We start from the raw sequence: 11,772 nt of genomic DNA on the forward strand, positions 1-11,772 counted from the left end.
ACGATTGAGATAATTATATATTGGATAATTCCCTATTTTAAATTTTCTAGAAATTTGGGGTGTGACAATATCATCCACCAGGTTTTGCTCCTAAGCCAGGCTTTGCTCCTCCACCACCAACAAAGGGGTCCTGTTTGAAATTTGCTCCAAAAGCTAAACCATAGCCAACACCAATCCCTCCACCACCACCACAACCAGAACAAGACCATCCACCACCACCACAACCAGCATCAGCCCCTACCCTCATCCACTCAAGCGATCAGGAAGATTACACAATCCACTTCCAGGACCATCACAATTTGGTCAATCACAATCACTGGCACGTTAAGCTAGAGAAATTGTATTGGCATTAGCAGCAGCTGGAGCAACAAGAAAAACAAGAACAAGAAGACCTAATGTGTAATGTGTCATGGTCTAGTGTTCTGTTTTATGTGTCCAAGTTTTATGTTTGTCTTAGTTTGAAGTAGTTTGAATGTTTTTTAGACTTACGCTAGTTTGAATGTTTGTGTTAGTTTGAACTACTTTGAATGTTGGAGTCTTTGTTATATGTTAGAGTCTTTGTTCTATATTGCTTCAATGATTCAAGTGTTCTTTGTTTAGACTATTTTGAAGAACAACAACTTCAACTTCAAACATAAAAATTACAGTGAAAATTATAGAAAGTACATGACTACAAACATGAAAATTAAGCTAAACCAAATATAAGGTTCATTTAAACCACCCATTTCCCTTTCACAGTCACATGTGCTTCAAATCCTTTACACATTTTATCCACTTCAATTTGAACACAAATTTTGGACTTCCCATTAGAACTAACTCCCTACAGACGAGCTCCCCCCAACTTCAGAAGACAACTGACTAGGTTTCTGCTCGGGTATTGACTCTTTCAAAGTATCCTTCATCCATTGAAAACTCTGGCATTTTGGGCAACTTAAAAACTTTTGACCCCATGAATGAGGCTGTTGTGAAGTTTTCACAAAACGACCCGTATCACATCTCTTGCAATCCAAGGGCATCTATCATACCAATGATCAAGCTTTCCACATGAGAAGCAAGCACGATCATGAAATTAGCAATATAATTAACTTTAATTAGTTTTCCACCCCCATTATAATTGAAGTACAAAGTCGAGGAAATACTTTCTCCAGTACCTTCTCTAACGTTTCTTTAGACGAGACAAGTTGACCACCACCTTCCATTTATGCTTTGGATGAGTCAATTGCATCCATTTCAAGTTATAGATGCGTCTCCTACTTATAGATTGAAGAGCCCAACGTTAAAATCTAACGGTTACTTTCTGCATGAACCAACCTATTCAACCAACTTATGAACCGTTGATTTGATTGCACAGGATGTTGACACGTGGCACATGGGCTAAACTTGCTTGAGGGTAGTTTGGTCAATTCAAGTTAGCTATTGGGTGTCATTTAGGAAAAATATTTGGGTTCGTTGGATTAAAAGAGAGGGATGATGCCACATGTCAATTTGTAAGTTTTTGGTCTTGATAGAGTCAATGGGCATTTTGGTTATTTTGCTTATTGTTCAGGGGTAAAGGTGTATTTACACATGCACCAGATGGAAGGAGTTGAGTCCGTGAGAGCTGACTTGGTCAAGTTTTGAACTTGGGGACCGACTTCTAATAAGTGAAGAAATGGGGACAGAAGTCTAATTGGATAAGTTGGTGGGGAACGGAAGTCTAAAAAACTGGCATAAAAATTTGTTTCTGCTTTGCTTTACATGGTACATTTATGTTTCAGGGATGAAGACTCATGGCTGCACTGATTTAGTTATTGGTTTTTATCGCCCATGTGGAAGGCTGTGATAAGGTCAAACTCCCTCTTCAACGCCAATTAGGATTTCTAAACCTGACTTCCATCTTATCTATTGGATTCCAAATCCTTATCGAACTCCCTCTTCAACAACAAGTAGGATTCCTAAACTCACCATTGCATCTTGCCTAGGGGTGTGCATAAAACCAATGTACCCGACTAAACCGACCAACCCGACCCAACCCGAGCTATACGAGTCGGTTATCCATTTAAGACGGTTCGGATCGGTTTGTTAAATGGCAAAACCGATAGGGTCGGTTCAGTGTTTGGTTTGGATTTGGTATAACCGAAAATAATCGACCCGATCCGCAATATCTTAATACACTAGATTAGTAGAAAATTAAAAATATATCGTACCAAATTACCAATTAGTAAAAAGTAAAAACCCATTAACTAGGGCTGAGCCGCTACATCCCCCACCAATCTAGCCGCCACCATTCTTCCACCACTCTTCCATCAGTCAGCATCATCATCAACAAAGGTAATAACTAATTATTTGGTTTCTTTCTTTCTTTTTGGTTTTTTGTTTCTGTGTTTCTCTCAAAAATAGTAGAGCCAAAACCAATCTAATTCATGAATTAACAACATTACAACAACATCTAAATGAGCCAAAAGCATTGATGGCGTGTTTATACAACAGTATTCCGACATCTGAAGTCCGGCCAAGCTATTATTCTATTTCCGTCATAGAACTGCTTTTGTTGTTGTTGGTTAAAGAGATGTTGAAAAGGTAACATGGTCATACTGGAGATCCAAAATAACTACCTAGTATACAGGTGTGGTTCTTTTGTTGTTGCATTGTTGTAAGATTTAAAGACAACAAACAAAATACCTATATCAAACCACCCTTTCCATTAATTCTTTTTGCTTGGAATCTTGTGGAGGTAAAACAGGTATAGAGAGAGAGAGAGAGAGAGGGGGCAAGGAGGGAGTAGTAGTTATATTAGCTTTATTGTTGTGATTAAAGATGCTAAAACGTTGGTCCTATTGTCACTAAAATGGGTTTTGTGAACAAATTTACAATAAAGTCTTGTCTCTTTTTTGTAAGGTACCAACAAAAGGTGTTTTTAGTCCCCAAGAGTTTTCATAAAATTCGTGCCTAAGCAGGTGGTCCTATTGTCACTTTAAACTTTTAAAGAGTTATTATTCTATTTCCTTTCTTTATGAAATGGTGACCCCTTTCTCATTGACTACATATCTCGATTCAATTTATTTGTCACATGGTTCCCCACTTCCCACAATTAAATATAAATGAGTGCACTTTCAGTCTTTCACACTTGCTAAATTTATCGATCTGTCACAGGCTTTTTGTTTTATCTCAATTGCTAATATGTGTCATTTTTATTAGATGGCTTCTACTGAGGTTCCTAGTGATGGTCCATCTTTACAGTCAACTGTCGAAAATCCTACGGATACGGTCGATCCTACTATGGCAGGTAATAAAAGAAAATCCTTATCTTCCCCTGCTTGGGATCATTTTCATAAGATAGAGGGTTGTGATCCCAAAAATCCAAGAGCCAAATGTAATTATTGCCCTGTTAGTTATGCTTGTGCTTCGAAGGTACTGGAACTTCTAATATGTTGAGTCATATGAAAGTATGTAAGAAGAATCCTAACAATAAGGTGGTGGCTGATAAATTGCAACAAATATTGTCTTTCAAAGATAAAGAGCTTGTTGATGTTAGTTTTAGCTTAAAAGCTTGTAGAGATGCTCTGCCTAGAATGATTATTATTGATGAGTTGTTGTTTAGTTTTGTGGAGGGTGAAGGGTTTCGACATTTTGTGAAGGTTATACAGCCCAAGTTCACAAATTTGCCCTATCGGACTCAAGTTGGTAGGGATTGCATCGAACTTTACATGGAGGAGAGAAGAAAGTTAAAGAGTTTTCTGCATGGTAATAGAATATGTATAACAACTGACACTTGGACATCTATTCAAAACTTAAATTACATGGTTTTGACTGCTTATTTCATCGATAGTGATTGGAACTTACAAAAAAGGATTCTGAATTTTTGTCTAGTTCCAAATCACAAAGGTGAGACCATTGGAAAGATGGTAGAGAAGTGTCTTCTTAATTGGGGTGTCCATAGTCTTTTATCAGAATCGTTGATAATGCAAGTTCTAATTCTGTTGCCATTGATTACTTGAAGAAAAGAAAAAAATTTGGGAAAGACACCGTTATGGAACATAAGTACTTACATATGAGATGTTGTGCTCACATCCTGAATCTTATTATTTGTGATGGCCTGAAAGATGTTAATGATGCTATTTTCCGAGTACGTATTGCAGTGAGGTATGTGAGGTCATCTCCATCTAGGTTGGCCAGGTTCAAGGAGTGTGTGAAGGAAGAACAAATAGAGTGCACCAAACTTTTATGCTTAGATGTGGCAACTAGATGGAATGCGACATTCATGATGTTAGAAGTTGCTGAGAAGTTCCAAAGTGCCGTTGAGATATTGGAGCTTGAAGACCCACAATACACCCTTTACTTTGATGATGACAAGATCAAAGGGTCTCCAACCTTAACTGATTGGAATAGTGCTAGATTATTTGTGAAATTTCTAAGAGTTTTCTATAAGGCAACATTGCGATTTTCAGGTTCTCGTTATGTTACCTCTAATAATTTCTTTAGTGAAATTCTAATTGTTCAGAAGAAATTGATTCACTTTAATGGAAGTGAGGATGCACGTTTGAGATCAATGGCGCTGCGTATGCAAACTAAATTTGATAAGTATTGGGATATGGATAAGATTAACATTTTGTTATATGTTTGGTGTTGTGCTTGATCCCCATTTCAAGATGAAGTATGTGTTGTATTCCTTCAAATAGTTGTATGAAGAAACTAAAGCTAATGATGAAGCAAAGAAAGTGAAAGATGTTTTGGTTGCGTTGTATGAGTGGTATGTTGGGCACTATCCTTCTTCAAATAAGCCACCTATTGATGTGAACGTGAGCCAAACAGCAAGCTGAATGAATGTTGATGATGATGAGCAAGATCCTACTATACTAACCGCCGAATTTTCAGCAACACTTGCTAGATGAAGATAACTTACAGAATAAGTCTGAGGTTGAGAGGTTTTTGGCTGAAACTAATGAAGTTGGTGGGGATAAGTTTGACATTTTGGGTTGGTGGAAGATCAACGCTTCTAGGTATCAGATTCTTTCTCTTGTTTATGCGTGATGTTTTGGCGGATTCCGATATCTTCGTAGCTTCTGAGTCTGCATTTAGCACCAGGGGGGGGGGGCGTATACTTGACCCTTTCCATAGTTCGTTAGCTCCTAACACGGTGGAAGCCCTTATTTGTGCACAAGATTGGCTTCGTTCTCTATCAATTCCAATTAATCTTTGACAGTCAATGGATGATATCGAGCAATATGATAAACTAGATGGAGGTAATAATTTGCATTGCAATGTTTAGTCTATTGTTACTTTTTTATGTTAAAATATGTATTTGTGTAGTTCGACTTACGTATGTATATGCTTGTGTGTGTGTTTTTTTTTTTTTTTTGCAGAATTATTTGGATCAACTTCTCCTGAGCCTAATGCTGCCAATGCTACAGAGAATTGATTGGTAATCATGTTTTTAAGTTTGTTTTTTTGTGGAGTTCATTCACTATGTCTATTTGTGAACTTGAATAAGTTGGATTATTTTTGTTTGTTATGAAATGCAGTTGCGCGTAGAGCTTGATGGTGTGGATAGCAGATAGATGTAGATCATGTGGATAACTTTTGTTTTGATAGCTGTGGCTTGTGTGGATAGTTTTGGCCTTTGTGGATGCTATTGGTTTTTGGTTATATGATGGAAGAATTTCGGCTATTTGCTTTCGTGCGATCCCTTTGCTTTCAGGAAATTGTGTTTCGGATTCAAGTTTACAACAATTCAGCAGTCACCTTTCCTGCAGGAAATTTATTTTTCTTTTTCCTTATGAGAAATGTAAAAGTGTAAAACAAAGTCAGGTCACCTTTCCTCAGAAACTGGCGATGCATTATTCTATTGTAGATCTATTAGCAAAGTATTTATGCAGTTGTTCATAACCTTCGTTCGGAATTCTGTAGAAACTATTGGCTCCTGTTGATTTTGTAACCCATTGTTTGTTTTGCAGGTTGCAATCAGCTGTATTAAGCACATGATTAAGAACAGATTCTTTTGTATAATATGATTGCAACATTCCCGTAAACGTGACATTTAACTATTCAAAATTATAGATATATAGTTTCCAAAGTATACACTGAAAGCTGAACTATACCATAGTGAAACATCACAATGCAAAATATTCAGCAGAGAGTTAGAGACAAAAGACTGAGAAAGATATATAAAGAGCTATATATTGATCTGTACAGAAAATTGGAAAATTACATTTTTCAAATTAATGTTGTGAACCCCAGGTAATGGGATTAGGCTAAGTTGTTGATAAAGTTTCCCTTGTACATACGTAATTACAACTTACAAGAAGGTCTCCAAGCCTGTTAAAAACAAAGGAGAATAGCCTTTTTTTATAGACTAATTTTATTTTTCTGAACAAAGGAAAATACATTATCCCCTCACTCATTGATCATTTGTCATTCATGGATGGGTAAAATCTCCTTTCTAACTAAACCCCTGAATGCCCTCGAAGTGACAGTCACTTCCATTCGACTAACCGGTGCAAAAAATCCATAACCTATAAACATACAAAACAAGTAAAAACATTAGCATGCAAAAATAGACCCAAAACAAGAAAAAGTTCAAAAGAATTGCATGGATAGATGCATGACTAAGATCTTACTTCTACTGGTTCCTGGAGAGAATAAGAAGCATTTGTATCTTTTTGACTTTTAGAAACAAAAACGCCAAATCCTTGTCCTCTATCGCGCAATACCTAAGTAAGAAGGAATCCATCTTACACCAATAAGTTTGTAAGTAAAAAAAAGCTAAAATGACACAGAAAATAATAACCACAAAAATGTACATGGAGTAATAATAATCCATCTTCATTATTATGGAATAATATATAAATATTAGAAAATTTGGGGCCAATGAAAATAATGTCATATGTCTTAGTGTCTTACCTTCCTTCCTGGAGTCAGTCTAAGCTTTGGGTACTCTTTGAGCACTGTTCTAACTTGCTCTGCTAGTGTAGTCCAACTCTGTAAACACAGTGAAACACTTGGTTCATATCTTTTAACTCCAAATATAACAATACACACAATCACACGTGGTGAAGAACGTGAGGAAATAAGATATGGAAATGAAATCTACCTTTTCATCAACACATCTGAAGTGAACAAATACACAGAATCTATTATTCTCCATTTAGCACCTGGGACTAATTTGGTTTTCTCTAATAGTGCTTTATAAACCTGTAATTTTTGTCAAAAGCCAAACAACATTAACTTCATAGTTTTATATAACTTTACAAATAGTACATTACAAAGTTTTATTTACACTCCAATAAAATTAAAGAATCAACCAACCTCATCAATCATAGGCAAGAATTCACTACCAGGTTGGAACATAACTGGTTGTTTTCTCTGAAAAATCAACAAAAGCATAACCACTTTAGATATAACCCATTTAAAAAAGAAAGAAAGAATGGATATTGAACAAGAGTACAGGCTTTAGTTTCTGTAAAGTTTTCAGACTAAATATACATGTTAGTTCCATCAATTAAAAGGTTTGAATGCCCTCAAAGTGACAGTCGCTTCCATTCAATCTCTGTGGTTTGTTTGCAATTGATCTTTTGAATTTGGGGTTGGGTCGGTTAGAATCGGGTAAACTGACCAACAGTCGGTTTTGGTCGGGCATCGGTTAGAATAGAATATGGTCGGGTCGGTTGCGGGTCGGTTGAGTCTATAGGGTCGGTTCGGTTCGGTTTCAATATTGCATAAACCGATATGGTCGGTTCGGTGGTCGGTTTTAGCCCAAAATCGACCCGAACCGACTCGTGCACACCCCTAATTTTGCCTATAAAAGAAAATCTAAGAGTAACCACGCTTTCTATATTTCCAATAACTTGCAGACAAAATTTTTCTGACTCTCCAAAACTCTTGTTCACTTTCTTGATCTTTTCCTTCAAACCTTTACTCTCATTAGTCATACAAACCATGGCGACTTCTTCTTCTGAGGGATTAGGGGTATGCACGGGTCGGTTTAGGGTTTATGGCTTAGTCCTTGTTTTACAAAGGGTTTAGTCATTGATCCTTGAAGCCTTGGAGTGTTTCCTGTGCTTTTGAGTTTTTGGACCCTTGTGTTCATTTTTATCGTTGACTATGGCTTTGATCGTTGACCGTTGACTTTTGACAGTTTGACTTTTTGGCACTTTTTCCCAGTTATTCCATGATGTCCCTTTTAGGGTCCTTTTGTCTCCTTTTGACTCTGTAGCACGTCTTTTGAGGTATTAGTTCCAGAATAGGGCTGTATCCGAAAAAAGCGATAAGAACATGAGTTTTCTACAATCAATCAATCAATCCGGTGTTTTATTCAATCTTGTGTTTTGCATTCTTTCTAAGGTAAGCTCACTTGTAGGTACGTTCATTCAATCAATCAAGTGTTTTTTATTCATCATAATGCAAGCTCACAAGTAAGTGTATTCCATTAAGTGTTTTGCATCCATTCAATCAATCAATTGTTTTGCATTCATTTTAATGCAAACTTCCACGTAGATGCATTTAGTTAAGTGTTTTACATTCTGTCGGTATATAAAATGGGGTTATAGGATTCGAAAGTTGTTCATCTTAGATCTAACTTATATGATCTAGGCTAGGGTTTAGGGTTTATAGGCTTAGTCCTTGTCTTACAAAGGGTTTAGTCATTAATCCTTGAAACCTTGGAGTGTTTCCTGTGCTTTTGAGTTTTTGGACCCTTGAGTTCACTTTTATCGTTGACTATGGCTTTGATTGTTGACCGTTGACTTTTTACAATTTGACTTTTTAGCAATTTTTCCCAGTTGTTACATGAGGTCCCTTTTAGGGTCCATTTGTCTCCTCTTTACTCTAAAACACGTCTTTTGATGTATTAGTTCCAAAATAAGGATGTATTCGAAAAAAGCGATAAGAACATGAGTTTTCTACAATCAATCAATCAATCAGGTGTTTTGCATTCATTATAGTGCAAGCTCACATGTAGGTGCATTCAAATACAAGTACACACATAGATGCATTCAATCAAGTGTTTTAGATCCATTCTAATGCAAGCTCGATTGTATTTGCGTTAATTCAATCAATCAAGTGTTTTGCATTCATTCTAATGCAAGCTCACAAGTAGATGCATTCAATCAATCAAATGTTTTGAATTCATTCTAATGCAAGCTCACACGTAGATGCATTCAATCAAGTGTTTTACAGTCATTCTAATGCAAGCTCTCTTGTAGATCCGTTAATTTAATCAATTAAGTATTTTGCATTCATTCTAATGCAAGCTTTGAAGACCCGCTACACACAATTGAGTTACTGATCTCTTTAAAAATAGGCTTGCCTACACATTTTTCAGTAAGTGCCTTCTAGCTTAGTTGGTAAAACCTTTGGGTGATGATACCAGAGGTCTAGGGTTCGAACCCCCCGTTACACACAATTGAGTTACTGATCTCTTTAAAAACAGGCTTGCCCACACATTTTCAGTAAGTTCCTTCTAGCTTAGTTGGTAAAACCTTTGGGTGATGATATCAGAGGTCTGGGGTTCGAACCCCACTACACACTATTGAGTTACTGATCTCTTTAAAAACAGGCTTGCCTACACATTTCATTCTCACATATACATTGTAAGTGCCTTATAGCTTATTTTTTTTTTTTTTTTTGAAAGGCAAGCAGGGCTTTTGAGAGGTCCCTTACCCCTATTTTAATGAAAATATAAAAGTATCCTGGTTACATTCGTACGTACTGCTTGCCTGTGGCATCATCAAATACTATCTTTTTTACATCTTTCGAAAAAGAACTAAGAGTAAACTCTATGTAGCTAACTGTAGGTATAGCAGCTGCTAATATATCTGCTAATTTGTTTGCCTCTCTAAAAACATGAATAATGGAAAAAAAAAAAAACTTTAGCTGTCCTAACAAGTCTTGTATTTCTGCCATCATATGATTTGCTCGCCATGGATGCTGTCCTCTGTTATTCATGTATGCCTCTACAGCTTTGGAGTCAGTTTGCGCCTTGATTTTCTTGCACCCTTTACTCACTCCTAACCTCAGTCTCTGTTCCAATCCTTGCAACTCAATCAAGTCAATTGAGTTGTAGTCTGCTTTTTCTTGTGCTGCTGCTATTACATCCCCATTTTCATCTCTTAATCTTTGCGGCCCATCCTCCTTGATTCCCTTGAAGAGTTCCATCTGTATTTAGATTAGTCACTCCTTCTCCCGCTTTTCCCAAATGACAAGTCCTTCTCTCTATGTGTTTTGTCCCTACATCTATGTTCCATATTTGCATAACTCTGCTCCTCTCTGGCCCTTCTTGCATTTTTGTGCTAAGTGATTGCAGCTTTATCTGGACATCTCGAATAATGATTTTTCCTACCTGTTCTGCCACTGTTTGCTTGCTCTGAAAAATCCTCCTATTCCTTTCTTGCTAGACATTATAAATGAAGCCATTTAAAAGTAACTTTAGTGCATCTTGTTTGTATCCTTGTCCTGATGAAGATTGCATCATATCACCCACTCTACTTCTAGCTGCCAAGATGCTGCTCTCGCTCTCTGATAGCCTGCAAATTCCATAATATACTTCCACACAAACTGTGAGTATGTACATTCATAGAATAGGTGCGTCTCTGTCTCTGTTCCATTCCCACATATCACGCAAGTATCATCTTGCACTTGATTCCATTCTTTCATCTTTACCAGCGTCTTGAGTCCTTGTTTGAATGTCATCCATGCTATGAACGAATGACGTGGGATTCTATTCGGGAACCATACAATTCGGTTCCATGTTATTTCAGTTTTGTTGTCTCTGATGGTTTCATATGTATCTCTTAATTTGAAATCCCCTTTTTGTGATGCTGTCCAGAGTATACGATCATTCCCTCTGCCTGGTTTGATTTCACATTCCATTTTCATAACAATGTCTGCCATGTATATGCCAAGGAGTGCTCCATTTCCCATTCTCAACCAAATTCGCAACTGGGGCATTGAGATTACACGATGAATCATAGATTAGTGACAGTGGAAAGTGTTCTTTGAGAATTCCCATGGGATGCCATAGGTCCAACCAGAATTTTGTATCTACTCCATCTCCGATTTGGTGTTTCACAATCAGTTTTACTTCTTTTCTATTCTTCAGTATGTTCCGCCAAACCCAGCTACAATCATTTGGTATCTTTAAATGCCAAAAATTCTTCTCCTTTATCAAGTTTCTTTCCATCCATTGCACCCACAAGGTATTCTTTCCACTTACGGATTCGGACATGCTTCAAGTTCGTTTGCGGTGTTTTGTCGTTACGAGACATCGAATCCCAAGTCCGCCTTTCGCATGATAAGGTACAATACAGGTTCTCCTAACTGATAAGAGCTTGGGAGGTTGCACATTCTGGCCCAGACCACAGAAATTTACAACACAACTGATTGATATTATCTATTGTTTGCTGAGGAAGAACAAAAGATGCCGTCCAATAGATACTCATATTGTTTAGGACTGCCTTCAACCGTGCACTCTCCTGCGTAGAAGACAAAGCTCGCCTTTCCAAGCTTGTATCCCGTTCCGACTCTCTCTATCAATGGCAAGCAGATCTGTAGACTTCAATCTCGTTGTTATTAATGGCGTACCGAGGTACCTCTTTGGGCTCTCTCCCATTTGAAACTGGATGATGCTCCTCATTTGCGCTAGTTCTAGTAGCAGCCATACCAAGATAGAACATGTTACTTTTCTGTAAATTTACTTGTAATCCTGAGCACATTTTGAATTGTATCAGAGTTTCCTTCAATGTTCTCACTGTATGTAAATCTCCGTTCATAAAAGCAATTAAATCATCCGCAAATGAT

General features: G+C 37.2%; 1 protein-coding gene and 1 long non-coding RNA gene across 2 annotated transcripts; both read right to left on the reverse strand.

Moving 5' to 3' along the window:
- Window positions 1–6,461: 6,461 nt before the first annotated feature.
- Window positions 6,462–7,125, reverse strand: LOC147524400 (uncharacterized). The gene is made up of 3 exons (XR_015196950.1): window positions 7,070–7,125; window positions 6,880–6,957; window positions 6,462–6,689 (listed from the first exon to the last, which is right to left on the reverse strand). It is a non-coding gene; the product is annotated as an uncharacterized LOC147524400 (long non-coding RNA).
- A 2,544-nt stretch (window positions 7,126–9,669) lies between these two features.
- Window positions 9,670–10,131, reverse strand: LOC147524401 (uncharacterized). The gene has a single exon (XM_086574608.1). The coding sequence runs from the start codon at window positions 10,129–10,131 to the stop codon at window positions 9,670–9,672; it is 462 nt and encodes a 153-aa protein (XP_086430734.1).
- Between the last annotated feature and the right edge of the window lie 1,641 nt (window positions 10,132–11,772).

This window comes from Coptis chinensis, chromosome 1 (genome assembly GCF_015680905.1).
Source record: "Coptis chinensis isolate HL-2020 chromosome 1, ASM1568090v1, whole genome shotgun sequence".
NCBI classification, from domain to species: Eukaryota; Viridiplantae; Streptophyta; class Magnoliopsida; order Ranunculales; family Ranunculaceae; genus Coptis; species Coptis chinensis.

Bases quoted from the DNA above. Each gene is read 5' to 3' on its own strand.
- LOC147524401 (XM_086574608.1), bottom strand. From the start codon at position 10,131: ATGGAACTCTTCAAGGGAATCAAGGAGGATGGGCCGCAAAGATTAAGA.